The sequence below is a fragment of the Myotis nattereri genome, assembly GCF_964212035.1.
Source record: "Myotis nattereri genome assembly, chromosome: 3".
NCBI lineage: Eukaryota > Metazoa > Chordata > Mammalia > Chiroptera > Vespertilionidae > Myotis > Myotis nattereri.
Window position 1 is genome coordinate 78,479,232 of NC_138077.1, and position 13,033 is coordinate 78,492,264.

At 39.2% G+C, this 13,033-nt stretch overlaps 1 protein-coding gene across 5 annotated transcripts in view; it reads left to right on the forward strand.

Annotated features, from left to right (window-relative positions):
• ST3GAL6 (ST3 beta-galactoside alpha-2,3-sialyltransferase 6) overlaps positions 1-13,033 on the forward strand; it is an 85,696-nt gene that overhangs the window by 33,730 nt on the left and 38,933 nt on the right. For all 5 annotated transcript variants that reach the window (XM_081086718.1, XM_081086715.1, XM_081086716.1 and 2 more), the window contains one exon: positions 5,213-5,312. In XM_081086718.1, coding sequence (XP_080942844.1) covers positions 5,224-5,312 — 89 coding nt within the window. In that variant the 5' untranslated portion in view covers positions 5,213-5,223. The remainder of the gene's footprint in view (positions 1-5,212; positions 5,313-13,033) is intronic.

Below are 13,033 nucleotides of genomic sequence, written 5' to 3' on the forward strand. Positions count from 1 at the left end.
TCAAGGTTCATGCCTGATTACCAACCAAACAGCTCCTAACTCAGCCCATTGTTCCTGTTTCCAACCAGGTAGTGTTGGTGGATGGTTGGATGGTAACTGCCATCCAGGTAGATGGATTATCCTGCCTAGAGTCCTACCAAGCTCCAGCCGGAACTTCCCATATTCCTTCTTTGCAGATTGCCGGGGCTGACTCAGGAACAGGAATGGGAGCATTTGGAGGGTCCGTAGATTCAACAGGGCTTAATAATTGCTGCCTCTCTGAAGGCAGAGGACTGTTTGACGGTGCTACTCTGTTATCAGTAAACAGTGGGTGTGGGAGTCTGAGCCGTGGAAGAGCCAGTTCCATGAACCATGTTGTCTGTCTGCCCACCCTTAACAGCAAGGGAAGTTCTTATTGTAACTGCCTGCTCTTTGGTAAGAGCACTGTATGCATTGTCAGTAATTGCTCTTCTATTGGGGTATATCTGATACCAAATCCAAGGACACTCTTTCCTTTTGCTGTTTTTGCCAGAATGCCCAGCCCATGCCTCCAGGGTTACTGAAACATCTAACTCAGATGGTAACCCTGCCGGGGACATTCTAAGGACTTTAATTTGACCAGTACTTTTATCTTCTCAAAGGCAGCCTGTTGTTTGGCTCCCTAAATCCCACATATGTCCCTACTTAACTAGACAATATAGTGGTTGAAGGCACTGTGCTATGTAGGGCATAAATGTTTACCAGTCCCCCAGAATTCCACAAAATTCTCTTCCAGATTTTTAGGGGATAGATTAGGCTAGTACTTTGTGACAATGCAGGTCTCATGCGACTCTAAAGGACTTTACTGCAGTGTCCGGACCTGGAATTTTCTGCATATTCCCTGCCTGTCCTCCTTGTTGTAGGTGGTTCAGGAAAGCCTGCAAAGTTTTCTGCACAAAGCAAATCTTCACAAGTTAGCGTTAGGTCATCAATATGAGCCCATTTCACAGAGGTCGGGAAGGAAGACAGTGCCAGGTCCAGAGCCACCATCCCAGGGCACAAGGTGGGGCGAGGCAAATAGCCTGGAGGGAGCAGCTGGAAGGCAAACCCAAGTGGGAACACATTTTCTCACAGTTCTTTGTCATTGTGAGGGCATCAGCCTTGCAGCAAGGAAAGGCTACAACCCATCCAGAAGATAAACACACAACAAGGATATAATGGAGAACAACACCAACTGCATCCGGTGGATGGTTGGATGGTAGTTGCCATCAAGGTAGATGGAGTGGCAGTTGAAATAAGTCCTGCTTACAGGCACTAGGGTGAATGAAGGAACGCAAATACTGAGACATGGCGTTTTCCAGGGAGCCTGGAAGAACCAAGGGACTGTCAGGTTTCCCATAGCCCTGTCTCTTCATTTGATTGACAACCCTTGTTTGCCCATCTTAATTTCCCTGACTCAGGAGCAGCTTGTTGGCATATTACAAGGACATCCGAACAGCAGAAATCTGGCAATGAGGGGTCATCTTTGCAGAAGCAGGGTGGACTTCATCCATATGTGCCATAATTTCATAGATTTTGTTGTTACTCCCTTTTGCTGAAAGTCGTCCAGGGTATTTCAAATGCAGAAGCTTAGCTTTAACTATTGAGATGATTCCATTTTCTTTAGTAATCAAAGACCTGATTAAGACAATGTAAAACCCAGAAAATTATTTTTTAAATTAATTTTTTTATTGATTTCAGAGAGGAAGGGAGAGGGAGAGGGAGATAGAAACATCAATGATGAGAGAGAATCATTGATTGACTGCCTGCTACATGTCCTACACTGGGGACCGAGCCCACAACTCAGACATATGCCCAGACTGGGAATTGAACCATGACCTCCTGGTTCATAGGCTCAACCACTTAGCATGCTGGGCCAGAAAATTATTTTGCTAAAATATAGAATCTTTCTTTTCTAGGCAGAAAACTTATTATAATATCTTATCAGGAGCAGACCCACAATCCAAAAAAACTTTGTCTTTTTAACTGAGAGAAAGAGAACCAAACTCTGTTACAACAGCTTACTTTTAATATTTAAATCCACTTAATTAAATCCATTTTAATCTTGGCAAGTTTGACCACACATTAAAAATATTTTCTTCAAAGGCTTCTTTTCATAAACCTTCTATAGTTATTGCTAAAGCTGTCACCTAAAGGCCTTTTATTCTACTTACATCTATTTATTTTATTGGGACTTAACAATTATGTTTAGATTACCCACAAAACTTGATGAGACTTTAGATAAAATCAGCCTTCATTCTAAATTATTTTTGCTGATTAATTTTAAGCCTAGGTAAAATAAAAGGTAAAGATGTACCTGTTTTAATTAAAGTACCAAACATAAGCTAGTTTTAATATATTTTCCCAAATCTCTTGATCCTGAAAAGCATTTAGGTTGGTTTCTGTATTTCTGACAATTTTAGAATACTCACTCCTTAATTTAGTGCTTAAATCCTTTAAGCCAATTAAACATAGCTCTTTTACCAGTCAGCAATACCACATGAAGGTAGAAAGTACCACACAAACACCACATGTATATAGACACACATGAACATACAAACAGATGCACACAGAGACCTCATGGCTTCCATAGAAGAGTGTGCTCTGCTCAAAGGGCCTTTCCTCCCTCACCTCTGTCAGCCGTCCCGAGCTAACAGAGTGTAGATATTCCCATGTCTTTTTCTAGTTTCAGTTCTCCTACTTTTCTAACCATGGCATCTAGCTGGGTATCAGTGGCCAGTCAAACCACCCACAATAGGAACCAGCCTATGGCTGTGGCCATAACTTTTCCTGCCTTGACACAGATGTTTGAGATCACCTGGCATTTTGGAGGCATCCCTGTACTCACACATCTATCGAGTATAGGGGCCACCCCACATGGATGTATATGTCCAACCTGGGATTTCCCCTCCAGGTGCCCTTTCCCCAAAGCCGATTTTTGTTTTGTTTTTTTTTGGTCTCCTGCCTGGCTTGCCAATTGTTAGTTATACTCAAACCCCAGAAAAGCCCAGAGAAAGAAAATCTACCTCTAAAGTGGAGGATAGAAAAAAAGGCAAAGAAAGAAATTGGTCACTCCAGTTTGGCAATTAATAGAGTTTATGAAGGGAAACTTAACCAAGGAGACACGACCAGGGTGGCTGCAAGGCAAAATAGATTCCTGCGCCCACTTGGCAGGTGCCAAAGGATTATATAGAGTAAAAAGGGGTGGGGGCGAGGGTAGTCACAGTACTAGTATGCGGATGCCAGCAGGTATGGGAAATCACGTGCTTGTCCAGGTCAGGACAGCAGCCGGTTCCGGGAACCAGCATGAAGTGGAGGCAGGGGAAAGGGTGCTGATTTATGTCAGATAAACATCAGTTCCCGTCAGTCTCTAAGTGGTTGCAGTAAGCAACCTCCCTCTTCTGTCCCGGGTCCCGCTTGTGCGTCCACCAGCAGCCTCAGTTTGGGACAGTCTCTCCCCCACACTTTCGGGTTAGAAAACAAACAACAGTAAAATACACAAACATACTCAGCACATGTTTTTGTGTCATGTGTTGTCCTAGATGCCTGTCATTCTGGTGGTGTGCTCTCAAGTGTAAACATGTGAGTTAAGCGGATTGTTTGATAAAATGTAGATACTACATGCGGTTTCCTTTGTTTAAAAATATTTGGGGAATGATGATAAATGCATATTTGGGTCCTCAGGTTGGAAGAGGGGAACAGGCTTACCTAAGGTACCCAAAGCTGGGAATTATGTGGAGTTGGGCCATGAACCCTGTCTTCTGATTTCCAACCAGTGTGGACGCTCCACAGGGATTATGTATACTAAATTAGAAGTATGTGTAAACGAAAGTTTGCTCATTTAGTTTATTTGCTTTCCCCTGACATACATTCATTTTTAACTAACTTATCACAGTGGAATGCGGGGTGGTGGCTGCCTTAATAGCAGTGGGAAGCGCCAGCTGCCACCTGGGAGGCAAGATTGTCAGCCTTGACTGGATAGTCGCTACAGGTTAGCACACAGCCCCCGCGCTCAGTAGTTCCGAGGTCTCGACTCGAATAGAGCACAGCACAATCATGACATTTGTTACGATGACCTTCATTACCAAGGAAAGTTTAAATTAGGTTCAGTGTATTCTACTTAGGAAGACAAAGGAATGATTTATTTTAAGAGTCCCATTTACACTTATTTCACCATGAAAAGGGAGGCAGCATTGCATTATTTGGAAATGCATGCAACCACATTTGCACATTCTACACTGCATTACCCTGATTGAGGTTAACAGATATGAGTAGGAGTGAGAGGAGTGGTACATGCAATTGTCCAGATGAACAAGAAATGTATGAAGAGATGCAAGGGAAATAGTATACTTGTTTAAAGTCACAGGCATTGAAATAGAAGACCTATTGTGGAACCATATATAATAAGTTCGTCTTTTGTATTTAATTGCAGGTGGAAATGAGGACTTATTTATTTCTATCTTTGAAGTAAAAGTGGGAACTAAATGAACATGTTTTGGGTTTTAAAAATATGTGTGTTCTCTAAAGGCTTTTTTTGCATTTATATTTTAGAAAGGTGTCAAGGTTTTTCTGTCTACAAATGTGTGATGAACTATACTGTCATTTAATACAAAGCACGTAATTAGCTGAATTTACCTGTGCTTTGATATTGAAAAATCACATAGGTGCATCTAAAGGTGCATCAAAATTGAGGATATGGGAAATATTTTTAATAGCACTTTTATCCATTTTTTATAAAATTAGAAAAAGGACTTGTAAAAATTGTAATGCATAACACTTAAAAGTCATTTCAAGGACTAAGGAAATGAAATGTTTATTTACATCTTAAGGCATATATTCACTTTCTATTGAGAGAGAGAAAAATAGATATTCATTACTGCTTCTGAAAGTTTTCAAATTTCCATATAAAATTTTGTCCTGAGCGATTTTTTTTCTTTCTTATCCAACATGAGAAAGTAGTAGGGAAGTCACCAGCTTTGAAACAATGGAACTGTTTGTTGGGTTATGCATAGATTATGTTGTGTTGATAAAAGAGACTGAGGAGGGACAGAGAAAATGTCTCTTTCTGCACATTTAGCGGGCATTTTGAAAATAATAGGCCAACATCATTTTCTTCTAATTTTCCCTTTTTATGTGTTTATTCACAAGTACTTATAGTTGAGCCATTGGATAAATGCATCTGTATAACAGTCTTGCCTTTGGACTTGTGTTTCAGGAGAGCCAGCCATGAGAGGCTACCTCGTGGCTATCTTCCTGAGTGCTGTCTTCCTCTATTACGTGCTGCATTGTATATTATGGGGAACAAATGTCTATTGGTAAGTTTAATTTTTGCTATTTAAAAATAACTTCCAGCCCTAACCAGTTTGGCTCAGTGGATAGAGCGTCGGCCTGCAAACTGAAGGGTCCCAGGTTCAATTCTGGTCAAAGGCATGAACCTTGGTTGCGGGCACATCCGCAGTAGGGGGTGTGCAGGAGGCAGCTGATTGATGTTTCTCTCTCATCAATGATATTTCTAACTGTCCCTCTCCCTTCCTCTCTGTAAAAAAAATCAATAAACTATATTTAAAAAATAAATAAAATGATCTATTTAAAGAAAAAATAACTTCCAAACTAGTCTTTCACACAGACACACAAATGATATTAGAGGGACCTATTAAAATCGCCTGTAACATTTTGAAACTTTTCTAGCTTTCCATTATAAACCAGGGTTTTATTCTAGTACCCTATATGTTTTAATCTCTAACAGTTTTAAAAACTGACAAGCAACACCTTTTTATTGACTTTCTAGTGAAGCCGTGGTGTTGACCATCTTTGGGATATAACTGTCTTCATATAATATTTCATCTCCTTGAATTGGTGAAATGATTCTTGGACTCAGAGCTATTCAACCTTTCCAGCCTAAAATGCTTGGATAAGAGATTGTTTGGTGAAATGTGGATACTACCTATATCTTCCTTTGCTTAAAAATATTTGATGAATGATGTTATCTGTGTATTTTATAACAACTTTGAGTTAAAATGTCACATATAAAACTTTGAAGAGGTAAAGGTAGTTTTATTGCATAGAAAACTCTGCTAATAGGACTTTTACTCTTGTCTCCATTGTCAGTCCTTTGGGAAAAATGTATTGATGACCCTTAAATCCAGAATGGGCAGTAGTATACGATTTTACCAAAATAAACCACACAACAACTTCCTGTCTTAGACAAAGTTTAGCTCTTTGTGCTAGCATTTCTATAGTAGATCCTAGATCATGTTTCTAGCCTGTGTTCCTACATAAAAATATAAATTGATACTTCTGTATTTAATCATCACTGTTTGATTGAAAAATAATTGTAATACTCCTCATGAAAGGACGTTAACAAATGATCACCAGAAAAGACTCAATGCTAGGTGGGTGGCTTTAGCCACACGTTTTTGGCTTTGGACTTAAATATTTAGCTAGAGAACTTAGTCTGATTATATACTACATGAAAATTATACCACAAGAATCTCCTTCCATCTCCACCACATCCTGTCTCTGTCCCACACTTAGTAATGGAAGACAAAAACAAAAGAGAAGGAAGCTTACTAGATCGATATTTACTTACAAATACATTGTTGTCCTAGGAGAAATGGTGAAGACAATGAACTGTCTGAATTCATCAGTCTTTTTTTTTAATTTTAACTTACTGATTTAAGCAAGAGAGAGACACAGAAACACACACAGGGAGACACACACAGAGAGAGACACAGAGACACATACAGAGAGAGACACACACAGAGAGACACACAGAGAGACAGAGAGACTGACTTTGATTTGTTGTTCTGCTTAGTTATGCATTCATTGGATTATTATTTTTTTAATTTAAAATCTTTATTGTTTAAAGTATTACATGAGTCTCCTTTTTCCCTCATTGACCTCTCCCCAGCCGCTCCCACTCCCCAGCACATGCCCTCACCCCCCTACTGTCTGTGTCCACTGGTTATGCTCATATGAATGCATACAAGTCCTTTGGTTGATATCTTACACTCCCCCTCCCCTGCCTACCCTCTTAGGTTGGACAGTCTGTTCAATGCTTCTATGACTCTGCCTCTATTTTTGTTTATTAGTTTATGTTGTTCATTATATTCCACAGATTAGTGAGATCATGTGGTATTTATCTTTCTCTGACTGGCTTATTTCACTTAGCATAATGCTCTCTATGTCCATCCATGCTGTTGTGAATGGTAAGAGTTCTTTCTTTTTACAGCAGTGTAGTATTCCACTGTGTAGATTTACCACAGTTTTTTAATCCATTCATAAGCTGATGGGCACTTAGGCTGTTTCCAAATCTTAGCTATTGTAAATTGTGTTGCTATGAACATAGGGGTGCATATACCCTTTCTGATTGGTGTTTCTGGTTTCTTGGGATATATTCCTAGAAGTGGGGTTACTGAGGCAAATGGGAGTTCCATTTTAATTTTTTGAGGAAACTCCATACTGTTTTCCACAGTGGCTGCACCAGTCAGCATTCCCACCAGCAGTGCACATGGATTACTTTTTCTCTGCATCCTCTCCAGCACTTGTCATTTGTTGATTTGTTGATGATAGTCACTCTGACAGGTGTGAGATGGTACTTCATTGTCATTTTGATTTGCATCTCTCTGATGATTAGTGACTTTGAGCATCTATATATATAAAAAAGTAATATGCAAATTAGTCAGGACACAGTAACAGTCATGACTGGCTCAGGAGGAGGATGTGCACTCAGATGGGCAGGAGGGGACTGCATGCCGCTCCCAGCCCCAATGGCCACAGCACAGCTGGGGCTCGAGGCGGGCCCAGAGCGGAGACACAACACACAGGGAGGTGGGCCTGGAGCGAAGACACAACACACAGGGGGGCCTGCCCCGGCTGAGAGACAGCGCGCCAGCAGCCCCATCTTTGTACGTGAGCTACAGAGGAAACACCTTTTCTGACAGCTCATTGGCTAAGCTCCCTGTATGCCACTCGCAGTGTTCTTGGTAACTTGGGTAGTAAGAATTCAAGAAAGTCATCAAGGGTTTTTCCATCTCACTCCTGAAGGAAAAAATGAAGGTCTGCTGCTGAAGGGGCTAAGAAATGTCATATCTTGCCCTAGTCAGTTTGGCTCTATGGATAGAGCCTCAGCCTGTGGACCACAGGGTCTGGGTTCAATTCTGATCAAGGGCATGTACCTAGGTTGCATGCTCCTCCCTGACCGGGGCCCAGGTCAGGGCTCATGCAGGAGGCAACCAATCGAAGTGTCCCTCTCATATTGATGTTTCTCTCTGTCTTTCCTTCTCTCTTTCACGCTCTCTAAAAATCAATGGAAAAATATCCTCAGGTGAGGATAAAAAAAAAGAAAGAAATGTCATATTCTATGAAAGAGACATCTTGAAAATGCCTAAAGAAAGTTGTCATTTTTTTCGTGGTGAAGGGAGTGGAGTCCATGTTGATGAAAACACCTTGATGGCTGCGGCAGCCGGCAGTGGCAGCAGCAGTGGGGAGATGGGGGTGGTACCTTCCCCTGATCAGCTGGTCACCTCCCATAGAGGGAGGCCAGACTATGGCTTAAGACATTAAGCTGTTAGTAGGACATTCCCTGAGGGCTCCTGGACTGTGAGAGGGGGCAGGCTGGGCTGAGGGACCCCTCACCAGTGCACAAATTTTGTGCACTGGGCCTCTAGTGTTTTCATGTCTCTTGGCCTTCTGTATGTCCTCTTTAAAACGGGTCTATTGAGGTCCTTTGCCCATTTTTTGATTGGATTGTTTATCTCCCTTTTGTTAAGTTGTATGAGTTCCCTGTAAATTTTGGAGATTAAAACCTTATTGGAGGTAACATTGGTAAATATGTTCTCCCATGCAGTGGACTTTCTTGTTTTGTTGATGGTTTCTTTTGCTGTGCAGAGCTTTTTATTTTCATATAGTCCCATTTGTTTATTTTCTCCTTAGTTTCCATTGTCCTAGGAGCTGTATTGGTAAAGATATTGCTACAACATATGTCTGATATTTTGTGGCCTATGGATTCTTCTAAGGTTTTTATGGTTTCCTGTCTTACATTTAAGTCCTTTATCCATTTTGAGTTTATTTTTGTGTATAGTGTAAATTAGTGGTCTAGTTTCATTTTTTTGCATGTTATCTGTCCAATTTTCCCAACACCATTTATTGAAGAGACTGTCTTGACTCCATTGTATGATATTGCCTCCACTGTCAAATATTAATTGAGCATAATGGCTTGGGTAGACTTCTGGGTTCTCTGTTCTGTTCCATTGGTCTATATGTCTGTTCTTATGCCAGTACCAGGTAGTTTTGAGAACAGTAGCTTTGTAATATAGCTGTATTGTGATTCTGGTATTCTGTATATCTGGTATTGTGATTCCTCTAACTTTGTTCTTTCGAAGGATTGCTGCAGCTATTCAGGGGTTGTTGTTTTTTTTATTCCATATGAATTTTTGGAGAGTTTGTTCTAGGTCTGTGAAATATGCCATTGGTATTTAACGGGGAGTGCATTAAATCCATAGATTGCTTTGGGTAGTATGGACATTTTAATGATGTTGATTCTACCAATCCATGAACACAGTATGTTCTTCCATTTGTTTATGTCTTCCTCTATCTCTTTTTTTAGTGATCTGTAGTTTTCCCAGGTATAGGTGTTTTACCTCCTTAGATAACTTTATTCCTAGGTATCTTAATTTTTTGTTGCAATGGTAAATGAGATTGTTTTTTGTTTTGTTTTTTAGTTTCTCTTTCTGTGAGTTCATTATTGGTGTATAAAAATGCCATAGATTTCTGAGTGTTAATTTTGTATCCTGCTGCATTGCTGAATTCATTTATGAAGTCTGATAGTTTTTTGATGGAGTCTTTCATGTCATCTGTGAATAATGAGAGTTTTACTTCTCCTTTTCCAATATGAATGTCATTTATTATTTTACTCTTGTCTAATCTCTATGGCTAGCACTTCCAGTACTATATCAAACAGGAGTGGTGAGAGTGGGCATCCATGTCTTGTTCCTGTTCTTAGGGGAAATGGTTTTAGATTTTGCCTATTGAGTATGATGGCTGTAGGATTGTCATAGAAGGCTTTTATTATGTTGAGGTATGATCCCTCTATTCCCACTTTGCTGAGAGTTTTTATCAGGAAAAGGTGTTGGATTGTGTCAATGGCCTTTTCTGTGTCAAGCGATATGATTATGTGATTTTTGCCTCTCAGTTTGTTTATGTGACGTATAACATTTATTTATTTGCAGATACTGTACCAGCCTTGCATCCCTGGAATAAATCCCTCTTATTGGTGTATGATCTTTATAATGTAATGCTGGATCCAAGTTGCTAGAATTTTGTTGATGATTTTAGCATCTATGTTTATCAGGGATATTGGCCTGTAATTCTCTTTCTTTGTGGTGTCTTTATCTGGTTTGGGATTAGGGTAATGCTAGCTTCATAGAAAGAGCTTGGAAGTGTGCCTTCCTCTTAAATTTTTTTGAACAGTCTGAGAAGGATAGGTTTTAGTTCTTCTTTGAGTGTTTGGTAAAACTTCCCTGTAAAGCTGTCCAGTCCAGGGCTTTTGTTTGTTGGAAGTTTTTTTTTTATTACTGTTTCAATTTCATCAGTAGTTATCGGTCTATTAAGATATTTTTATTCTTCCTGATTGAGTCTTGGAAGCTTGTATTTTTCTAGGAATATGTCTATTTCGTCTAGGTTGTCTAGTTTATTGGAGTAGAGTTGTTCATATTTTTTTTAATAATCCTTTGTATGTTTGTGGTGTCAGTTGTTACTTCACCTCTTTCATTTCTGATTTTATTTATTTGGGTCCTCTCTCTTTGCTTCTTGGTGAGCCTGGCTAGAGGTTCATCAATCTTGTTTATCCTTTCAAAGAACCAGCTCTGTTTTTATTGATCTTCTGTGTTGTTGGTTTTTTTGTTTGTTGTTGTTGTTTTTGTCTTTATTTCATTTATTTCTTCTCTGATCTTTATTATTTCCTTCCTTCTGCTTACTCTGGGCTTCTCTTGTTGCTCTTTTTCTAATTCTTTAAGTTGTAGAGTTAGATAATTTATTACAAGTTTTTCTTGTTTTTGGAGGTAGGCCTGTAGTGCTATGAACTTCCCTCTCAGGACTGATTTTACTGTGTCCCATTGATTTTGGATTGTTGTGATTTCATTGTCATTTGTTTCCAGGATGCTTTTTATTTCTTCTTTGATCTCTTTGGTAACCCAATCATTGTTTAATAGAATGCTATTTAGCCCTCAAGTGTTTGATTTTTTTTCATTGTTTTAATTGTAGTTGATTTCTGATTTTATGCCATTGTGATCTGAGAAGATGCTTGATATGATTTCTACTTTCTTGAATTTGAAGATACTTTGCCTGTGTCCTAATATGTGGTTTATCTTGAAAATGTCCCATGTGCACTTGAGAAGAATATACATTCTGTAGCTTTGGGGTGAAGTGTTCTGACGATGTCAATTTCATCTGATCTAATGAGGCATTTAGGATTGCTGTTTCTTTGCTGATTTTTTGTTTAGAGGATTATCCAGTGGTGTCAATGGAGTATTAAAGTCCCCTACTGTGATTGTATTGCTGTAGATCTATCCCTTGATATCTTCCAGAATTTTTTTTTTATATATTTGGGTGCTCCTGTATTGGGTGCATATACATATGTTTACCAGAGTTATATCCTCTTATTGTATCAATCCCTTTAGTATTATGAAGTGGCCCTCCTTATCTATTGTTATGTCCTTCACTTTCAGGTCTATTTTGTCAGATATAAGTATTGCTACCCCAGCTTTTTTTTTTCATTTCCATTTGCCTGAAAAAGTTTTTCCCATCTCTTCACTATCAGTCTGTGCGAGTCCTTTGTTCTGAAGTGAGTCTTTTGTAGACAGCAAATATATGGGTCATGTTTTCTTATCCATTCAGCTACCCTAGGTCTTTTGATTGGAGCATTTAATCCATTTACATTTAAAGTTATTATTGATAGGTACTTGTTTGTCACCATTTTCATTCTTTATGCCTGTGTTCCTTCTTCCCTAGATTTCTTCTTTTTACAGTAGTCCCTTTAGCATTTCTTGCATTGCTTCCTTGATGGTAATAAACTCACTTTGCCCATTTTTGGACACTAATTCTTGGATTAAATCCCTTGCTTTGCATCACTTTGTATATTTCATTCCATTCCTTTTGGCTTGTTGTGTTTCTGTTGAGAAATCAGTTGATATTCTAATGGGAGATCCCTTGTAGATAACTTTCTGTCTCTATCTGGCAGCCTTTAAGATTCTCACTTTGTCACTGATGTTTGTCAGTTTAATTATGATATGTCTTGTTTCGGTTTTTTTTGGTTCTTCTTAGACTTGTGTGGCTTTTTTCTTCTCAGTATTAGGGACATTTTCTGTCATTATTTCTTCAAACAGGTTTTCTATTCTTTGCTCTGCTTCCTCTCCTTTTGGAAACCCTATTATGCTGATGTTGTTTCATTTCCTGTTGTCCCAAAGCTCCCTTAGGCTCTCCTCCTACTTTTTACATTTTCTTTCCAGTTCCTCCTGTGCTTGGGTGGTGTTTTGTACCTTGTCTTCTTACTCACTGATGCAGTCCTCAGCTTCTTCTAGTCTACTGTTGATGCTTTCTATTGTGTTCTTTATTGTGGCTATGCCATTCTTCATTTCCTCTTGATTCTTCATTTTCTCTTGATTCTTACACATGTTATTGAATTTGTCTTCCATCCTTTTCAGTGTCCTTATAACCGTTGCTCTGAATTCTTTCCCTGATAAATTGCTTGCCTCCATTTTGTTTATTTCCTTTTCTGTGATTACTTCTTTTCTTGCAATGGGGGTTGTTTCTTTGTCTCCCCATTTTTGCTGTTCCTTTGTGATTGTTTCTATGTATTAGATCAAACTGCTATACCACCCAGATTTTTTGAGTTTTTGTTATATAGTAGATATTTTGTGGGACCCAGTGATGTAATCTCTCTGGTCTTCTAGGATGGGTATTCTAGGGATGCCCCCTTCTTGGGATATTTGGGTTCTCTTTGTGTAGTTGGGTCTTGATTGTTATTGTCCTGTTTGTG